The sequence below is a fragment of the Choloepus didactylus genome, chromosome 2 (genome assembly GCF_015220235.1).
Source record: "Choloepus didactylus isolate mChoDid1 chromosome 2, mChoDid1.pri, whole genome shotgun sequence".
Taxonomy (NCBI): domain Eukaryota; kingdom Metazoa; phylum Chordata; class Mammalia; order Pilosa; family Megalonychidae; genus Choloepus; species Choloepus didactylus.
The window spans coordinates 107,401,306-107,417,931 of record NC_051308.1 but is presented as its reverse complement, the minus strand read 5'-3'; the positions used below and the strand labels follow the sequence as shown (position 1 = coordinate 107,417,931).

The 16,626-nt window shown below is 51.5% G+C and overlaps 1 protein-coding gene and 1 pseudogene across 6 annotated transcripts in view; both read left to right on the top strand.

Annotated features, from left to right (window-relative positions):
* Window positions 1–11,576, top strand: part of KIRREL1 (kirre like nephrin family adhesion molecule 1) — a 95,825-nt gene extending 84,249 nt beyond the window's left edge. For 4 of the 6 annotated variants that reach the window (XM_037825634.1, XM_037825637.1, XM_037825639.1 and 1 more), the window contains 11 exons: window positions 905–1,055; window positions 2,052–2,157; window positions 2,300–2,448; window positions 2,638–2,765; window positions 3,433–3,607; window positions 3,693–3,793; window positions 5,239–5,437; window positions 6,727–6,834; window positions 6,973–7,112; window positions 7,452–7,529; window positions 7,753–11,576. In XM_037825634.1, the coding sequence (XP_037681562.1) occupies window positions 905–1,055; window positions 2,052–2,157; window positions 2,300–2,448; window positions 2,638–2,765; window positions 3,433–3,607; window positions 3,693–3,793; window positions 5,239–5,437; window positions 6,727–6,834; window positions 6,973–7,112; window positions 7,452–7,529; window positions 7,753–8,229 (1,812 nt within the window). In that variant the 3' untranslated portion in view covers window positions 8,230–11,576. The remainder of the gene's footprint in view (window positions 1–904; window positions 1,056–2,051; window positions 2,158–2,299; window positions 2,449–2,637; window positions 2,766–3,432; window positions 3,608–3,692; window positions 3,794–5,238; window positions 5,438–6,726; window positions 6,835–6,972; window positions 7,113–7,451; window positions 7,530–7,752) is intronic. The other 2 variants (XM_037825635.1, XM_037825636.1) reach the window with 2 other exon arrangements.
* On the top strand, window positions 436–680 carry LOC119528133 (annotated as a pseudogene).
* Window positions 11,577–16,626: the final 5,050 nt, after the last annotated feature.

The window sequence follows — 16,626 nt, the reverse complement described above, 5'->3', positions numbered from 1 at the left end:
CTGCCCTGGGCAGGTACCACTCCAGCCCAGCAAAGATGCATGTGTTGCTGTCAGCCTTCGGAGGGCTTGCTTTGGTTAATAAATGGGCTCCCTTGGGCATTTTGCAATATGGAAAACAGCTGGAGGGTGCCTATGTCCTAATACCTAGGGACCTCAGGTCAGATGTCACTGAGCCGTTGTAAGAAGAAGCCTGTGAGGCCCTTTCCTGCCCTGAAGGAGAGACACAACACTCAAACACTCTCACACACAGTGTTTACGAGGCAAGGCTGGATGCGCCTGGGGCAGTGTGGGCTGCACTGGCCAAGAGAGATACTCCAGAATCCCAGGAATGAGGCTCAAAACCGTAGGGAGGACGGTAGGCCCTCCAGCCACAAGGGACAGAGATCAGCTGGGTTGGCAACGAGTGGCCTGCAGCCTCTGCCCTAGTTGTGATGCTTACCCCTCGATCCCAAACCTTTCCTGAATGGATTAACAGGAAAACTTGTGATGGTGAAACTTCAGTGGGGAATGGAGTACCAGCCAAGGCTACCTGGTATCTGTAGATGGCTATATAAGCATGCAGCTTGCAAATGCAGAATGCATAGATGGCACTGCCCAGACATCTGTCTGAGGTTTCCATAAGGTGTAATAATGTTCTTTACCTCAGAGGTGTGGAAGAAGATAGGGAAATGAGAAGATAGCATCTTGTGTGGGGGGGGTGGGGGGGTGGAGTAAAAATATATATTTCTAGAAAAAGTTTGTGTGTTTTAAAAAAATCATGGGGAGGAGGTTGGGGCTCGGGGAGGGGTCCAAGCTCTAGGTTAAGTCCCCCTCCAGCCCCAGCCTACCTCTGAGTTGGGTCATCCTGAGAGTACAGGAGGTGGGTCTTACCTTGACCGTGTCCCCAACCCTTACCCTGCCTCAGGAATTACTGAAGGATGGCAAGAGAGAGACGACCATCAGCCAGCTGCTCATCAACCCCACAGACCTGGACATCGGGCGTGTCTTCACCTGCCGCAGCGTGAATGAGGCCATCCCGAGTGGCAAGGAGGCCTCCATTCAGCTGGATGTGCACCGTGAGTGCGGTCTGGGGAGGAGCAGCCTGAAAGGTGGAGGTGGGAAGGGGCTTGTGGGCAACACCTGGAGAAACGCAGAAGTCTAAGAATCCTCCAGGGGCTCCAGGATGGAAGCTCACCACTGTCTTCACCCACCGCGATTCCCTGAATGGTGAGCATTGGGGGTTGGTAGAAGTGGTGAAGTCAGGTAGTCCCCAGGTCCAAACCTGCATGTGACTTGAGGCAATGCATTTCATCCCTCTGACCTTCTGTTTCCAATTCCATAGACTTGCAGAAAATAAAATGCAGGCCTAGAATCCCTTATCCACACTTGCAGACTAAAACTGATTTGACGGCAAAATCTAAGTGGAGGCTCTTTGCAGTCTGTTTATCCCACTAAGTGTGAATAGTCACTTGTTTCATTGCAAAATATTAATCTGTGTGATGCCAGAAGTTGCCCAGACCCTGCTGAGAGTGTACCATAGTATATGGTCTATGCACAGCATTGGCTTTCTAGAATTTGAAAAATTCCAAATTCTGGAACCCATCTGGTCCCAAGTGTTTCAGATAAGGAATTGTGGACCTGTGCTGCTTCTCAAGGTTGTGAGCTTTAAATGAGATATAGTTTAAGAGGATCCAACATGGAGTCTGCTACATAGTAGGTGCTCAATAAATTCCGTCTGCTCAAGGAATGGTGGGGGTGTGGGCAGCAATTGGAGGTTTGCCCCATCGCCGCCCCCTTTGGTGAGTCAGGTGAACCCACACTGGCGCCTAGTGGTCGCAGAGGGTAATTACAGCCACTGAATAATTTGTCCCTTGTGAGCCATCCTTGGTGGTTGCCCCAGGAGGCCCCCTAGTGACCCCAGGGAGGAGAGATGAGGAAGGCAGCTTGTTTATTGGAGCTGATACACTGCAACCTCCAACTCCAAGATCATCACCAGATCACCCCAAAGTGGGAGAGAAAAAGAAATTGAAAGAACAGATAAAACCCTGACTTCCTGCCTCCCGCCCCTGCAGATCCACCTACAGTGACCCTGTCCATTGAGCCACAAACGGTGCAGGAGGGTGAGCGGGTCGTCTTTACCTGCCAGGCCACGGCCAACCCTGAGATCCTGGGCTACAGGTGAAAGACTCGGGTCTGGGAGTGGTCCTGGAGATGCCCTTGGGGCCAGGAGTGGCGGAGAATGCTGGGAAGGGGCAATGTCCCTGGACGGAGTTGAGAGGGCTCAGCCCTGATCCCACCTCTCTGTTGCCTCCTTCCCCAGGTGGGCCAAGGGGGGGTTCTTGATTGAAGACGCCCATGAGAGTCGCTACGAGACGAATGTCGATTATTCCTTCTTCACGGAGCCGGTGTCCTGTGAGGTCCACAACAAAGTGGGGAGCACCAACGTCAGCACTTTAGTAAACGTCCACTGTGAGTAGCTGGGATGGCAGGGAGGGGGAGCAACAAGCATGGGGTGGAGAAGGGGAAGGCTCCTTGAAGCTGGGGCTGATGGGGGGGATAGGAATGAGCAAGTGGCAGGACAAGGGCAGGAAGAGACCGCTGGCTGGTGCTAACCCCCAGTGAGAACGAGACCCTAACGAGTTGCCTCCTCCAACTCAGTTGCCCCCCGGATTGTAGTGGACCCCAAACCTACCACCACGGACATTGGCTCTGATGTCACCCTCACTTGCGTCTGGGTTGGGAACCCCCCTCTCACCCTCACTTGGACCAAAAAAGACTCAAACATGGTAAGACTCTTCCTTCCTGTCCTGGCTGTGGGGAGGAAGGAGTGTGGCCGTCGGTTGGGTAGAGGGGCAGGGAGGTCCAGCATATTTTTCAAGTTTGAACCTGAGGCATTTCTAGGGTCTTGAGATTTGGAGGACAAGGTTTGAAATCAGTTCCCGCCCTTCGGGCCAGGAAAGCTGCCCAGTTCAGAGGCTGTGGGAGGACAAGAGGATCCATGCTTGGGAGGCAGGGTGGGAGTGGAAGGAGGGAAGAGGAGGTGGAGCTGCCCCAGGGGCCAAAAGTCTGGCAAATTAACAGTATGTAGGAAAGGAGAAGACATGGGGTGAGTCAGCAGGGAAGAGAAGCTTGAATTCTACAGCTCCAGAGAGCTCCCCATTAGAGGGGAGGGATTTCAGAGTGAAACTTCTTACCTCGTTTGTCAATGAAAACACTAGAACTGATCTTCAGAAGAGGCTGCACCCTCTTTAAAATTATTACAGGTTCACCTACTCTCTGGCCTCCATCCTGTCTCTGCATCTTGCAGACATGGTGTGTTTAAGTGTCAGCCGGTTTAGAGAAAGGGGGCGGACCAGACAGACTCGGGAACCCCATTTCCCTTCTAGGAATTCACTTGTGGCCCTTCCTGCTTTCTTTCCAATGCTTCCAATGTGGGGGCCCACACGGATCTAGGGGCCCCGGCCTCCTGGCTCCCCACCCGAGGCTGCTCTCTCTGCTCAGGTCCTGAGTAACAGCAACCAGCTGCTGCTGAAGTCAGTGACCCAGGCAGACGCCGGCACCTACACCTGCCGGGCCATCGTGCCTCGCATTGGAGTGGCCGAGCGGGAGGTGCCCCTTTATGTGAACGGTGAGCAGCCCAGGAGGGGGCTGAGGGTGGGGTGGGCAGGCCCTGCAGGTTCTAACTGGCCCTGACTGCATCTTCTTGCTTGCAGGCCCCCCCATTATCTCCAGCGAGGCGGTGCAGTATGCTGTCAGGGGCGATGGAGGCAAGGTGGAATGTTTCATTGGGAGCACGCCACCCCCAGACCGCATTGTGAGTGCTGGCCCATGCACAGGATCTGCAGGCAGCCCTCCCACCCAGCCGCCCCCATCAGCCTCCTCTTCTTCCCTCTGCTTTGCTTCTTCAACTTCCCCATCCCTTTTCTATACCTCTGATCCTTTATCTTTCTGTCCCTCTATCCCTTTCCCTACTCAAATCCTAGCTCCTGCCTTCCTAGCTATGTGACCTTTGTTTTTTGAACCTTCATTTCCTCCTCCATAAAGCGGGGATAGCAGTGCCCACCTAATAGGGTCATTGTAACAGCAGGTATGAAATATCACGTGGCGCTCCTGGCGTTCAATTCACTGTTAACTCTCCTGTCTCTTTTCCCTCAGCTAACGCTCTTGCTCTCTCTTCTCCCTTATCTCCGACCCTTTCTTTCAGCCCCCTGTTCTTTTCTTGCCCCTCCTCATTCCCTCTTCCCTTTGCCACCCCCTTCCCCCTGTCCCATTCATTAGTCTTCCTTTCCACCTAGTCCCATCCTTCTCCCTCTTCTGCCTTCCTCCTTCCACCAGCCCTCTCGTCGCTCCCCTCCCTCCTTTCTCCTCTCCTCCACAACACGAACCATTAATTCCTTCCGTGACCATTAACCGTCAAACCCCTCATCACATTTAATGACCATTTGGCAAACTCCAGGGCTGCCCAGGGACACTTCATTACCACGGCCGCCCGGGCAGCGGGAGGCTCGGCTCCCAGGGGGCTCTCCATGCAGATCCAGGAGGATTGATCCCTGGAAAGGAGCCAGATGGTTGTCGCTCACCCCCTCCCCCCATCTCCCTGGCCTCTGCTCTGAGGGAGGGTACATGAAGGGGACACCCAGGCAGGGAGTTCAGGGATGGATGGGTCTGAGAGATACTGGTTTTAAGAGTCTGCAGATGGGTCTCCAGAGTCAGCCAGGAGAGTTCATTGTGGGGTCAGCTGTGGGCTAGTTAAAGGCAAAGCTGAAGATGGCGTTATGTTTAGCTGGAATCTCAGCTATCAGAGCTAGAAGAAACCTCAAGCATTGTCTAGCTCTAGCCTGGTGCACTCATTTACAGATGCAGAAACTGAGGCCCAGAGAGGGGAAGAGAGGACACACAGGGACTCGATGGCAGGGCCAGGACTAGAGCCCAGTGTTCCTGACTTTCATATGGTATCAGGGGTTCTCAAATGTTGGTTCTTTGGATCAGCTGCCACCACATCACACGTGGATCTTTAAAATAGACTCTCCCCTGGGAATTCATATTTAGGAGATAAGCCCCAAGAACCTGCATTTTAAAGAATCTCCCTAGGTAGCACGTGTGGCTTAAGGTTTGTTACAGGGTGAGTGCTGAGCTGGACTTAGGGGTGCACATGGCACGTGGGGGTGAGGATGCCTTGAGGGTGGGCCCAGTGACACCTGGCTGTGTGCTTCTGCCACCTGCCCCTTCCTTACCCCCTTCCTGCCCTCCCCACTCCAGGCATGGGCATGGAAGGAGAACTTCCTGGAGGTGGGGACCCTGGAACGCTATACGGTGGAGAGGACCAACTCGGGCAGCGGGGTGCTGTCCACGCTCACCATCAACAACGTCATGGAGGCCGACTTTCAGACCCACTACAACTGCACTGCCTGGAACAGCTTCGGGCCAGGCACAGCCATCATCCAGCTGGAGGAGCGAGGTGACTGGCAGCCCAGCCGGGGAGCAGGGCAGCCTGGGGATCCCGCACCCTCTTCTCTCCTGGGGCCAGGACTCAGAGGAAGAGAACTCTCCCTGGCCTCCCCACCAGAACCTGGCTTTGGCGCTCAGCTTGGGAAATTCACTCGCTTTTTCAACATTTATTGAGCATCTGCTGTGTGCCAGGCTGCACTAGGGGCTGCAAGGACAGGTGCGAATGAGACATGGTCCCTGCCTTCAAGGAACTTTCAGTTTAGTGGAGTGGTAGCAAATAAATTTGCCTGGAGAAAAAAATCAAATGATCTGTAAAAGATAGTAATACTACATATCTCATTGGGTTGCCGTGAGAATTGAATGAGAGAATATTTATCAGATAAATCTGGCATATAATAGATGCTCAGTTAGTTTTAGTCCCTCCTGCCTCTTGAAGAATTCTTCGTCTGAAAGGAGAGGCATATACCCTCCCTTAAGTCACTTCCAGCATGATGGAGGCATTGCCTTTGACTTTTGGAAACTCCCAATCAGATAAGGGAAAGGTAGCCTTTTTTTTTTTTTTTTTTTTTTAATTTCAGAACCAGTCATCTGACACAGGAGATGGGGCACTTGATAGGAAAAAAAGATCGCCTCAGTTGAGTCTTAGTTGCCAGCAAGAGGGGTGAGGAAGCATGGAATAGATCTATCTAGTCAGGTCGGACCTAGCAGGGAAAGTTTTCTGGAGGAGAAAAGGCTTAAGTGGGATCTGGGTGGAACTAGGGCTGCCAAGAAGAGTGAGGAAGCTGGAGGCAGGATTCCTAGTTCCTTCTCCGCTCTAGGGAGCAGGGAGAACTAAGGAGGGAGTACTGGGGTACCGATGGGGTGGTCACAATGGTGTGGACACAAAAAGTGGCGAAAGAGGGAGGAGTGCAGATCAGGGAAGTTGAAGAGAACTGACCTCAATCAAGACCCCAGCCCAGGAAGGAAGGACAAAGTCTCACAGGCAGATAGGCTGAACAAGGACAGGCAGACAACCAAGGCCAGGGTCAGACAGACGCCCTTCTTCAGGGCTGAGATGTAGACTGAGCCACAGCTCACCACAACCCCAACTTTGATTAAGCTGAAGCTCAGGCCTAAGTCCAACCACAGTCCATCCGTGAGTAAACCTAACACGGCCCACGAGCTCAGCTGAAACTTAACCCTTGTGGACGATCCGGAGTTGCCAGTGTAGCTCGTGGCCTCACCCTTTAGCCAAAACTGAGCTCAGACCCCAGGATGGCTGCAGCCTAACCTCTCCTCCCTTCCTCCCCTCGTCTGAAGAGGTGCTACCTGTGGGCATCATTGCCGGGGCCACCATCGGTGCGGGCATCCTGCTCATCTTCTTCTTCATCGCCCTGGTGTTCCTCCTCTATCGGCGCCGCAAAGGCAGTGAGTGTGGACCCCACACAGGCCAGAGCCTGTCCCCTCCCCTTCTAGGCAGTGGGGCCCTGTTGGACGGGAGTGCCTGGGATGGGCGAGGGGGGCTGGCAGAAAGTGTCTGGTTCAGCCTGCTTCTCCCCGTCCCAGGTCGCAAGGACGTGACCCTGAGGAAGCTGGACATCAAAGTGGAGACGGTGAACCGTGAGCCACTCACAATGCACTCGGACCGGGAGGACGACACCGCCAGTGTCTCCACAGCGACCCGGGTCATGAAAGCCATCTACTCGGTGAGGGTCCCGCTCCCTCTGGCCCACTCCCCGCTTTACACCCTTGAAAGCATCTGGTCAACCGCCTCATTGCTCAGATGAGGAAACAGTTCAGAGAAGGGCGGTGACATACCCAAGGCCACGCTGCATGTTAGCAAATTGGTGCTAGGACCCAGGTCTCTGGCCCCTTCCCACCCACCACATCCCAGAGCTGCTGCTGTTGGCAGAGGATGCAGAACTTAAGTCTGCCCATGAGCCCAGGCCCTTCACTGCTAGTAGGTGGCCTCGTGGTGGGGTTGGCAAGGGGGGACAGAGCAGGGCCTCAGCTCCCAACACTTCCTCCCTCCTGCTGCTCTCCAGTCCTTTAAGGATGATGTGGATCTGAAGCAGGATCTGCGCTGTGACACCATCGACACCCGGGAGGAGTATGAGATGAAGGTGGGAGCGGGGGCAAAGGCACGAGGGCCGGGAGGGAAAGTGGGGTTCCGAGGGCCTGTGGGAGGCAGTGAGGGCAGGTTTGGGGAGGAACATTCAGGGGGTTGGTTGGAGGAGTAGAGTGGCTGGAGTGATACTGGCTGGGGAACACTGGGCAGAGACAGAGGAAGAGGCCCAGGGGCCAAGGTGAGCTTAGATACCCCTCTCCTCTTCTATTGCCCACCAGGACCCCACCAACGGCTACTACAATGTGCGTGCCCACGAAGACCGTCCGTCTTCCAGGGCAGTGCTCTATGCTGACTACCGTGCCCCTGGCCCTGCCCGCTTCGATGGCCGCCCCTCTTCCCGTCTCTCCCACTCCAGCGGCTACGCCCAGCTCAACACCTACAGCCGGGCCCCAGCCTCCGACTACGGCCCTGAGCCCACACCCCCTGGCCCTGCTGCCCCAGCCGGCACCGACACTACCAGCCAGCTGTCCTACGAGAACTATGAGAAGTTCAACTCCCATCCCTTCCCTGGGGCAGCTGGGTACCCCACCTACCGACTGGGCTACCCCCAGGCTCCTCCTTCTGGCCTGGAGCGGACCCCATATGAGGCGTATGACCCCATTGGCAAGTACGCCACAGCCACTCGGTTCTCCTACACCTCCCAGCACTCGGACTATGGCCAGCGGTTCCAGCAGCGCATGCAGACTCACGTGTAGAGGCCAGAGCCTGGCTGGGGCATCTCTGCGGGGCAGAGGAGAAGGCGTTCACGGCTGTTCCCTGATATTCAGGGGCGTTGCTCGTTGTTCCCGTCTTGGACCAGCCTTCCTCCTCCCGCTGTGGCAGGTGGGGAGCAGGTCTCCCAGAAACACACCGTCCCGAGGATGGTGCTCTGTGCATGCCCCAGCCTCTGGGCCTGCCCTTCCCTCTTCTTCGGGAGGATGTGTCTCTTCTGACCTGTGCTCTTGCTGGTCCCAGCATGGGGCCAGGGAAAGTGAGGGTTGGGGAGAACAGAGGGGGGTGCTTTTTAGCAATCCCTTTCTATCCCACCCCTCTGGGCTCCTATAAGTGGAGGGGGGCTACACAGGGACAGACAGGCTTTGGCCTAAAGGGCATGAAGTATAGGGGTAGCTGGCTGTGACACACAGAGGTGGAAAACAGGATAGCCTTGCCAGTCCCACTGGTGTCTGCGTGCATCTGTCCCCACTCGGGACTGCACAAGGGCCACTGGATTTATTTTAGCTCTGTCTATGGAACACAGCCCTGGTACTGAGTTCAAATCCAGCCTTCAATCAGTTGGGATCAAATGGCCAATCATCCTGGCTGCCTGCTATGGACATCCATCTGGTATCCCCAATAGTGCTGCCTCCTTTCTTTCTCTATGCTGGGCCAGATAAGTCAGGGGTTCCGAGTGGAGAAAGGAAAGGTCAAGAACCATGTCCTGATTCACCAGCAAGAGACAGCTGTGTGCTACATAGCTGTTTCCAGAACCAACACTAGAGGCAGCCCACCCAAGCCCCCTACTTCCCCAGTCTGCCCCACTTCCTGGCTTTAACTCTTGAGCCTGCCCGGGGAGTGGTGGGGTGGAAGTGGGGGTGCTATAAGGCTATTTTTCAAAAACAATGAAAACCTCATTTGAAAAGAAAAGCTGTAGGGATTTCCCCCACCCAAATACCAGTCCCAGTGGAAAGGGAAAAGGGGCATCTGTTCTTCTCTACCAGATTCCTAACACCCTCCACCACTCATCCAATCTCCAAGCACTTTGAATCCATTTTTATACATTCAGGCCGTGAGAACCTGTCCCAAGGATGGGCGCTGGACAGGGTTAGGGAGGGGACCTGGCTCGCAGGCTCTGTCATCCTGCCCTAAGACCCACCAGCTGGTTAGAAAGGCCACCTTCCAGGGGCCATGGGAGATGTCTTTACACAGCTTTGTTTTTTGTTTTGTTTTGTTTTTTTCTTGGACCAATCAGATCCCTTCTACCACTTTCAGTGCCTTGCCGCGTCAGGCTTTGGTTGTATGGGGAGCGAGTATTTGTAGGCCTCAGACTCGCTGTCCAGTGTTACCGTGTTAGGGGGGAAACGGGTGATGAGAGGACCTGGCGAGGAAGGGGGCCGGGAAATGGCCCCCGACGAGAACTTGCTCTGACTGGGGGGCTGGCGCGGACGGGCACCGCAGGCATTCCACGGACCATGCTGTCTACCCCCTGCATCCCCCACGGGCACATGCGCCCACACACATTCCACACGATTGTTTCTCAGCTGCCACCTTCTGACCAAAGAGAACAGGCGCTCCGAAGAGAACCTGTACCCCTGCCCCTGCCTCCCCTAACCAAGAATCCGTGTCTGCAGTCCGCGCTCCGTCTCCCGGACTGCACGTCGCACCCCTGGGAGGCGGGGCCTCCGGTGCCGTTCCCAGAATGCACCTTGCCCTTTCTCGGTGGTCACCATTCATTAGTCATGTTCGCTTTAATGAGTTACATGCTCGTCAGCCACGGGCCATCAACACCCTTACAGATGGGTCTGTGGGGTGACATTCCCTGCCAGCCACTCCCTGGTGAGGACCAGATGATACCCAGGAAGAAAGTTGCTCCAGTTCCAGCCTCGCAGGCTGCCTCTGCGTCTCCTTTTCAGCAGGAGGATTCCCAGATAGTGGGCCCATCTTAGGGTCTTATTCAGGCTCCCAGATATAGTCCATCCCTGAAAGTTGACACCTTCCTGCAGTGCCCTTTCATGGGAGCTCAGTGGGAGGGACTGGCAAGGATGCAGGTTCTTGTGCAGACACATCCATGCAAATTTTGATTATTTTTGCAGAAACCAGGAGCCATGGATAATCCAAACAGATAGTGGCTTTTGAAACGTAGGTTTGGCCAGATTCTCTTATTTTCCCCCTTTCTGGTGTAAGTGTTGGGCCCCTTCTACTAAAATGATGGGGAGGGGAGGAGCGGACCAAGGTCACTAGGTAACTCAGCTAATTCTTCAGGGATGCTGGTTGAGAAAGGAAGCATAGTTTGGAGTTTGTTACGGGGCTCCTTCACCGTTAGCACATTAACTGGGGCCTCCGGGGTTAGGAGCACCGCGCAAGGTGCAGGGAACATCAGCCAGCAAGGCAAACTCGGCTCTCTGCCGTGTACATTCTTATCTGGCCAGAATGTGAGCTGGGACCTGCCAGGTATGTAGGCCACAGGCAAGAGCCTTTTGGAGGAGTAGAAGGTGCCTTTGATCACCTAGCTTTGTTGTTCAAGCCTGGAGAATTTTCTAACCTGGTGTATCAGTACTCGTTGATGTGGTGACCCTAGTGATCCTGATCTCCCTTGACTTTCTTCTTTTAGTGGAAGGTTCATGGGGCTAGGGTTCGGGAGGCCTGGGACCCAGTTCTGAAGCTGCTATTTAGTGAGTGACCTGAGGTTACCTCTTTGTGTTCATTGTCCTCTAGTATTCTGGTCTGTAAAATGAGAGGGAAAAGTTGCAAGAACCTAAAATTGTTCTGTTTTTGCTGCTGGGGGTGGTGGAGCTTCCCATTCCTGCCAAGTTTTGGGGAGCAGTAAAGGAGCAGGACCAGGTATGGGGAGCTGAGAGTTTTGCTTCTCCTTTTGAAAGACACTTTTGACACAGGCTTCATTATTTCACTTCAAGTGCTGTACATTAACTTCCACCAGAAACCCCCCATATCACACACAGCAACGAAAAGCACACTCTAAACTTCGGCATGATACCAATTTGGGTTATCCTTTAGCCTTTGGGTTTCCTATGCTGCTCTCCACTCAGAGGTCTAAAAGGTTTGCAGAAGTGTCTTTGGCCAGGGGCAGGGTGATGGTGGGGTTCCTTTGCTGTGTGCTGAGGTTTCAGGCAGTTTCCTCAGGAGCTGTGCCCTGGCTCGGGGACAGCTCACCCCACTTACGGAGCAAGGTGAGGTCTGGGGTCTAAGGCATCCTGAGCTAGAGGAGTGAGTACAGCCAACCTGTCAGGAGGAGTAAGTTGTTAGGGAAGCTACTTCCAACTTCGTGGGAAGAGAAAAACAGCTGTTTTGATGTGAATTCTGCATCTTAAAAGACTTCTTGATCTGGTTGTGTTATGGTCTGTGTTCCTCATGGAGGGCCCAGTTTGCCTCCTAAATCCTGGATCCCTCAAAGTCCAGCTACGAAGTTTACATGAAGCGAAAACCATAATAAGTTGGAAAAGAAAGGCCGGGGGTAGCAGCGGTGTCTGCTATGCTCTTACAAGTGTCGTGCTTGAAATGGAAAAGGTTTGACCACCCTGACTCCAAGCAGTATGACCTGTCCTTATTCCAGCAGTGGCTGCTTCCTGCATAATTTTGAGGGGAGCCTTTTCTGCTTTATAGGATGGAGCTCATTGCCCTGGAGTCTCTTTTGCCTGTGTGCTCTTGCTTAAACCTGTGGGCCCTTTGTCAGGAGCCATGAGTCCTGAGCTCCTTAGAAAGGAATCAGATGGCTTCTTGGTATACCTGACCCACGTACAACATTGGGCCATTTGGGTTTAGAGAAAGCCACATGAGAGCCAAGAGCCCCAGTTTGTCGGAAATGGCTCAGTCACCACCTGTCTGCTGTATGGACAGTTCTGTCCCCACTGCTGAACTCCAAGGCCCCATCCACCCTTGGAAGCCCTGGCTTCTCTGCCATTTTAGTGCTGTGACCCGAGCCAGGTCACCACTCTCTTCCTCCACAGGCCCTTCTGCATATTGAGGGCATCCCCCGAAGGGCATTAGTGAAGCTCCCGACCCTGATGAGATCAGCAAGGAGGTGGTAATGGAACATTGAAGTATACAGACCAATGGATGTAATTGAGAGACATTTATTTTTGTGAAGAGGCTATAAAATTAGCATTTAAATATCCCCTTCCCTTCTTCCTACTTCCTCCTCCCAGTGGTAACTCTCCTCTCCTGGATACCAGCCTCTTTCTCTGTGGCATCTGCCTCACCTTTATCAGCTTGGTCCTGACCCTCCACCTCTGGACTGGTGGAGAGGAGGAGAGATGTGCATGGCTTGGGAGATTTCTGAATTTGGGAGGTGGGGGGCAGAATCCCATTTTCTTGCATCACTGTGAGGGAGCTCCAGGCCCTGTCTCTGGAGAAATAATTGCTGCGCAGAAGTCACAGGCCATACAGGGCAGTTCTGGTACAAGCCTGCCCTTAAAAACAATAATAATAACTTCATTTGCATAGAACGATCACTCTTTCCTACTGTCCCTTGTCCCCCATTCCTAGTTTTTCACTGGTCACAACCATTGGCCTTTTCAAGTGTTGGGCCATGGGCTCTCTATTCACTTCGGACGTCTTCAGATGCTGTCCCTTGAGAATATCCCTGACTGGGGAGAGAGCAGCCAAGTTGCCAATACAAACTCCCAATACAATCTTGTTAGCAATAGCGACCCAGAAGATTTTGCTGCCTCTAATTTCACCAGAAAGAAACCCAGGGCTCCCTGAGGTCACCATTTTTTAGCCCCAGCCGTTCTTGGGATTGCAACTTCCTTTTCTGGCTCCAGTTGAAGTTTCTTCCCCCAAACCCTAATAATAAATGGATCCATGATGATAATTAAGAGAGGAGAAAAAAATATTATTTTTGTTAGGACAAACCATCGTAGATTTTTAGCAATGTGTATCTGTGTGTCCCTCACACCTTTTCCTATTCTGCCTTTTTTCATTTTCCTTTTTTTTAAATATTATGTACTATATTTTTAGTCTTAAACACACTCTATATTATATATATTTAATTTTTATATATATATAAATATAAATGTTTTAAAAAGTACCATGTTTTGTGTTATTTAATACACGAGCAGCTCTAGTTACTTAAAAGCCTATCTGATTTGGGGTGAAATGATCTGGGTTTTGGAAAAATAAGAGATTTTTGGATTGAGATACAGACATTGTGTATTTGTGTCACCTCCAGGCCCTAGGGCAAACACGTTTTATTCACCAGTTTGTGATTGTTGCAGAACCCTGAGGCCAATTATGGCAGTGTAGGAACAAACAGCTAGAGGCTCCGTGATTTTGGCACACAGTATCCAATGTTCAGTGCCAGATCTGATTAAGAGGAGAGGAAAGGGTGGAGGGGGCACTTTGAATCTGAGATCCAGATCCCAAAGGAATTGGGAGTGGGAGTGGGAGTGCAAACAGGGTCATTTTCATTTATTGAAGTGCTGTCGTTTGGGTAAAGAGCAGTTACCAGGTCTCCAGCCTTTTGAACTTGTAGTGAAGAAAATGAGGAAATGATGGCACAGCAGTGCCTACACAGAGAGGCTATCCTGCTGAGAAATCCTCAGTTCTTTGCATTTAGTATAAGAGTTTGCAAGGGTTTCATTTGGTCTGTTTCACAGGACTGTTTGAGGATAACTGAAATTGTTTTCAGATGTTTTTGAATAATATGAATCATTAGAGAAATACAAAGACATTGTTTTTATCATTCAGTCAATCATCAAGCAAACTAACGACAGTCTACAGTAGCTGTTTTGTACACAAGGGACAGAAAACACAGAGACAGAATTTAAGAGCTGAAAAAATACCTTAGAGATAATGCAATCTGTTTCCAAGCAGATTGGAGCTTAGCAGCCCTGGAGCTGGGGTGGGGAGTGGGGGGAGGCAGGGAGCAGTGGGGGTAGGAGTTTGGAAGTTAAGTGGCCAGGACTGAGAGCCTATAGGTAGCCAAAGGTGAGTCCAACCTGGATGAGAATGAGAGTCCTAGGTGCAGGGTGAATCCAGAGGCTGCAACCAGGTAAACTGAACTGGCTCAGGTGAACACAGCACTGACAGTCAGGATTCAAAAGCAAATAAACAGAAAAGAGTTGGGGGTGGTGGTGAGGGGGAAACAGTGGAGAGGACGTAAGTTTGTGCAAACATGGCAGCCCAGGTGAATTTTGTTAGGCCAAGTGGTGTTGGTTGTGGTGCTTTCTGGGCTGTGTCCTCTTGGGATACATTCTATTTACCTCTCTGTTGCAGGAACCCAGCACAGGGCCAGCAGGTACTTAGGGACAAATTTGTGAATGATATTGGGTACCACATTAGGCTCCAAGGGCCTAAACCCACCCTCCTGCCTGGCTTCCAAGACAGGCCATGGCAGCTTGTCCTCCTTTCTGAGGCTTCTTCCTGTGCAGGAGCTCTAGCTCCTCCCACAAGTCACCTCCAGCCTGAGGACAAGTAATAATATCATTAATACCCCTTTATCACCAAACTTTGCATATTTACAAGGTGTTCTTAGCCTAGGCATAGGCATGCTCCTCTGCATTTGCATACCAAAGTATGAAGTTTAAAGTCTTCCATGACCAGATCCAAAGCTAAATTCTCAAAAGATCCCAAAGGATCAATCATTCACAAACCTCGTCCCTTCACTTACACTAGTCTCAACACCAGTCAGATGGAATTATTCCTTGTTTCTGGTACACCCCTGCACTATCCTGCCTCTGTGCTTTTGTCCAAGCTCTTTTCTCTCTGCCTGGTACACCCATGTCCTTTTACCTTTCCATTTCCAAATTGTACGTCTCTTTAGGGCCCAGCACAAATGCCATCTCCTGCAGGAAGCCTTGCCTGACTCATTCAACTTCTCATCTTCTCTCCCTCCTGGGAAGTCCCACAACAGGTTATCTATATCACACTGATGTCATTTATAACCTCTGCTTTGATCGTAGGGTTTTTGTGTTTGACACCTTAGCACTTTTCTCTTAAAATTAGGGTAGTAGAAGTCAGCGATCATGTATCACTTAATTTAGTCTCTGCATTACCCAACAGAATGCCACATGTGTAGTTACTCAGTATATCCTGGTGGGATGCAGGGGTGTGGAGGGAAGAAGAGAAGGTGGGGGACCGAGCCCATAAATGTAATGCAGAAATGGGATTTAACCTAGAGGAGGTGGTATAGCATGGTGATTAAAAGCATGGACTCTCTGGTCAATCTGCCAAACTGAGAGACATTACTAGCACTCACTGATACTGAGTTTTGTCTTTCTGAGCCCCCTGGCTGTTGGGCAAGGCCAGTATGACTACAGACAGAAGTTATGTGTCACTTTCAGACCAAAGCATTTAATTGCTAATGTGAGACCCTCTAGCTCTTTCCTCTCCTGCTATAGTGACTGAGGAGCCCATTTATTCAAGAAGGTGCAGCTTCATAATGGTGGAGTCTCTTTCTGCCTGGGTTTCTGGGTAACTATATGAAGCACACCCCATTGCAAACTTGTGATGAAACGTAATTTGCAGGAGAAATGAATTTGTTTTGTTAAGATGTTGAAATTTGGATCTTTTGTTGCTACTGCAACATGCTTCTCCTATCCTGACTAACACAGGGAGTAAAAAATCCTGGCTCCACCATTTGCTCCAGCTTGAGCTTGGTCAAGTTACTTTACCTTGCTGCATTTCATTTTTCTCCTCTGTGAAATGGGACTAACAATAATTCCAACCCTACGTAAAGCGCTTAGCAGAGCTCCTGGCACATGAGTACTGGGTAAATGTTAGCTTCCTTTGGTTTGGAGAAAGGGGAGGAATGAGCACCTGTCTCTTTCCCTTCTTTGCCTTTTTTTCTAGAAACATCATGAAAGATGTCAATAATTGCCCAGGAGTCATGAAAAGAGCGTGGAATACAGAATGAGAAGATTTAGGTTAAAATCCCAAGAGTGCCTCGGGTAGCTCTGTGATCCAGGGCAGGTCAGCACACTTTCCTGAGCTACGGCTTATCTGTTAAATGTTGTGAGCACTCAATGAGATGAGATATACAAAAGCCCTTTGTAAATGGCTAAATGCTATTCAAATGTGAGTTGATTACTTTGGTCTATTAACACTCTGTAGCATCCTACCCTCACCCTTATCCCCACTCTCTGTAACATCCCACACCACACACCTCGCTGCCACACACATACACACACACATACATGCACACTCCATACTGGCTGCTCCAGCAGTGACCTGATAGTAGAAGAATGTGCCCATCCTGCTGAGCACCATCGAGCACATCTTGTTGACCCCCAGCGTTCTAAAACCAAAAGACTAGCTCTTTGCAAAGTCAGAACCTGGGGGAGGAGAAAGATCACTTCATCTGCACTCACTTTCCCATTTCCTTTACTCATTGTAATTAGCTACACAGAGGCAACCTCCTGGGGAGAGCAGAGCCATCA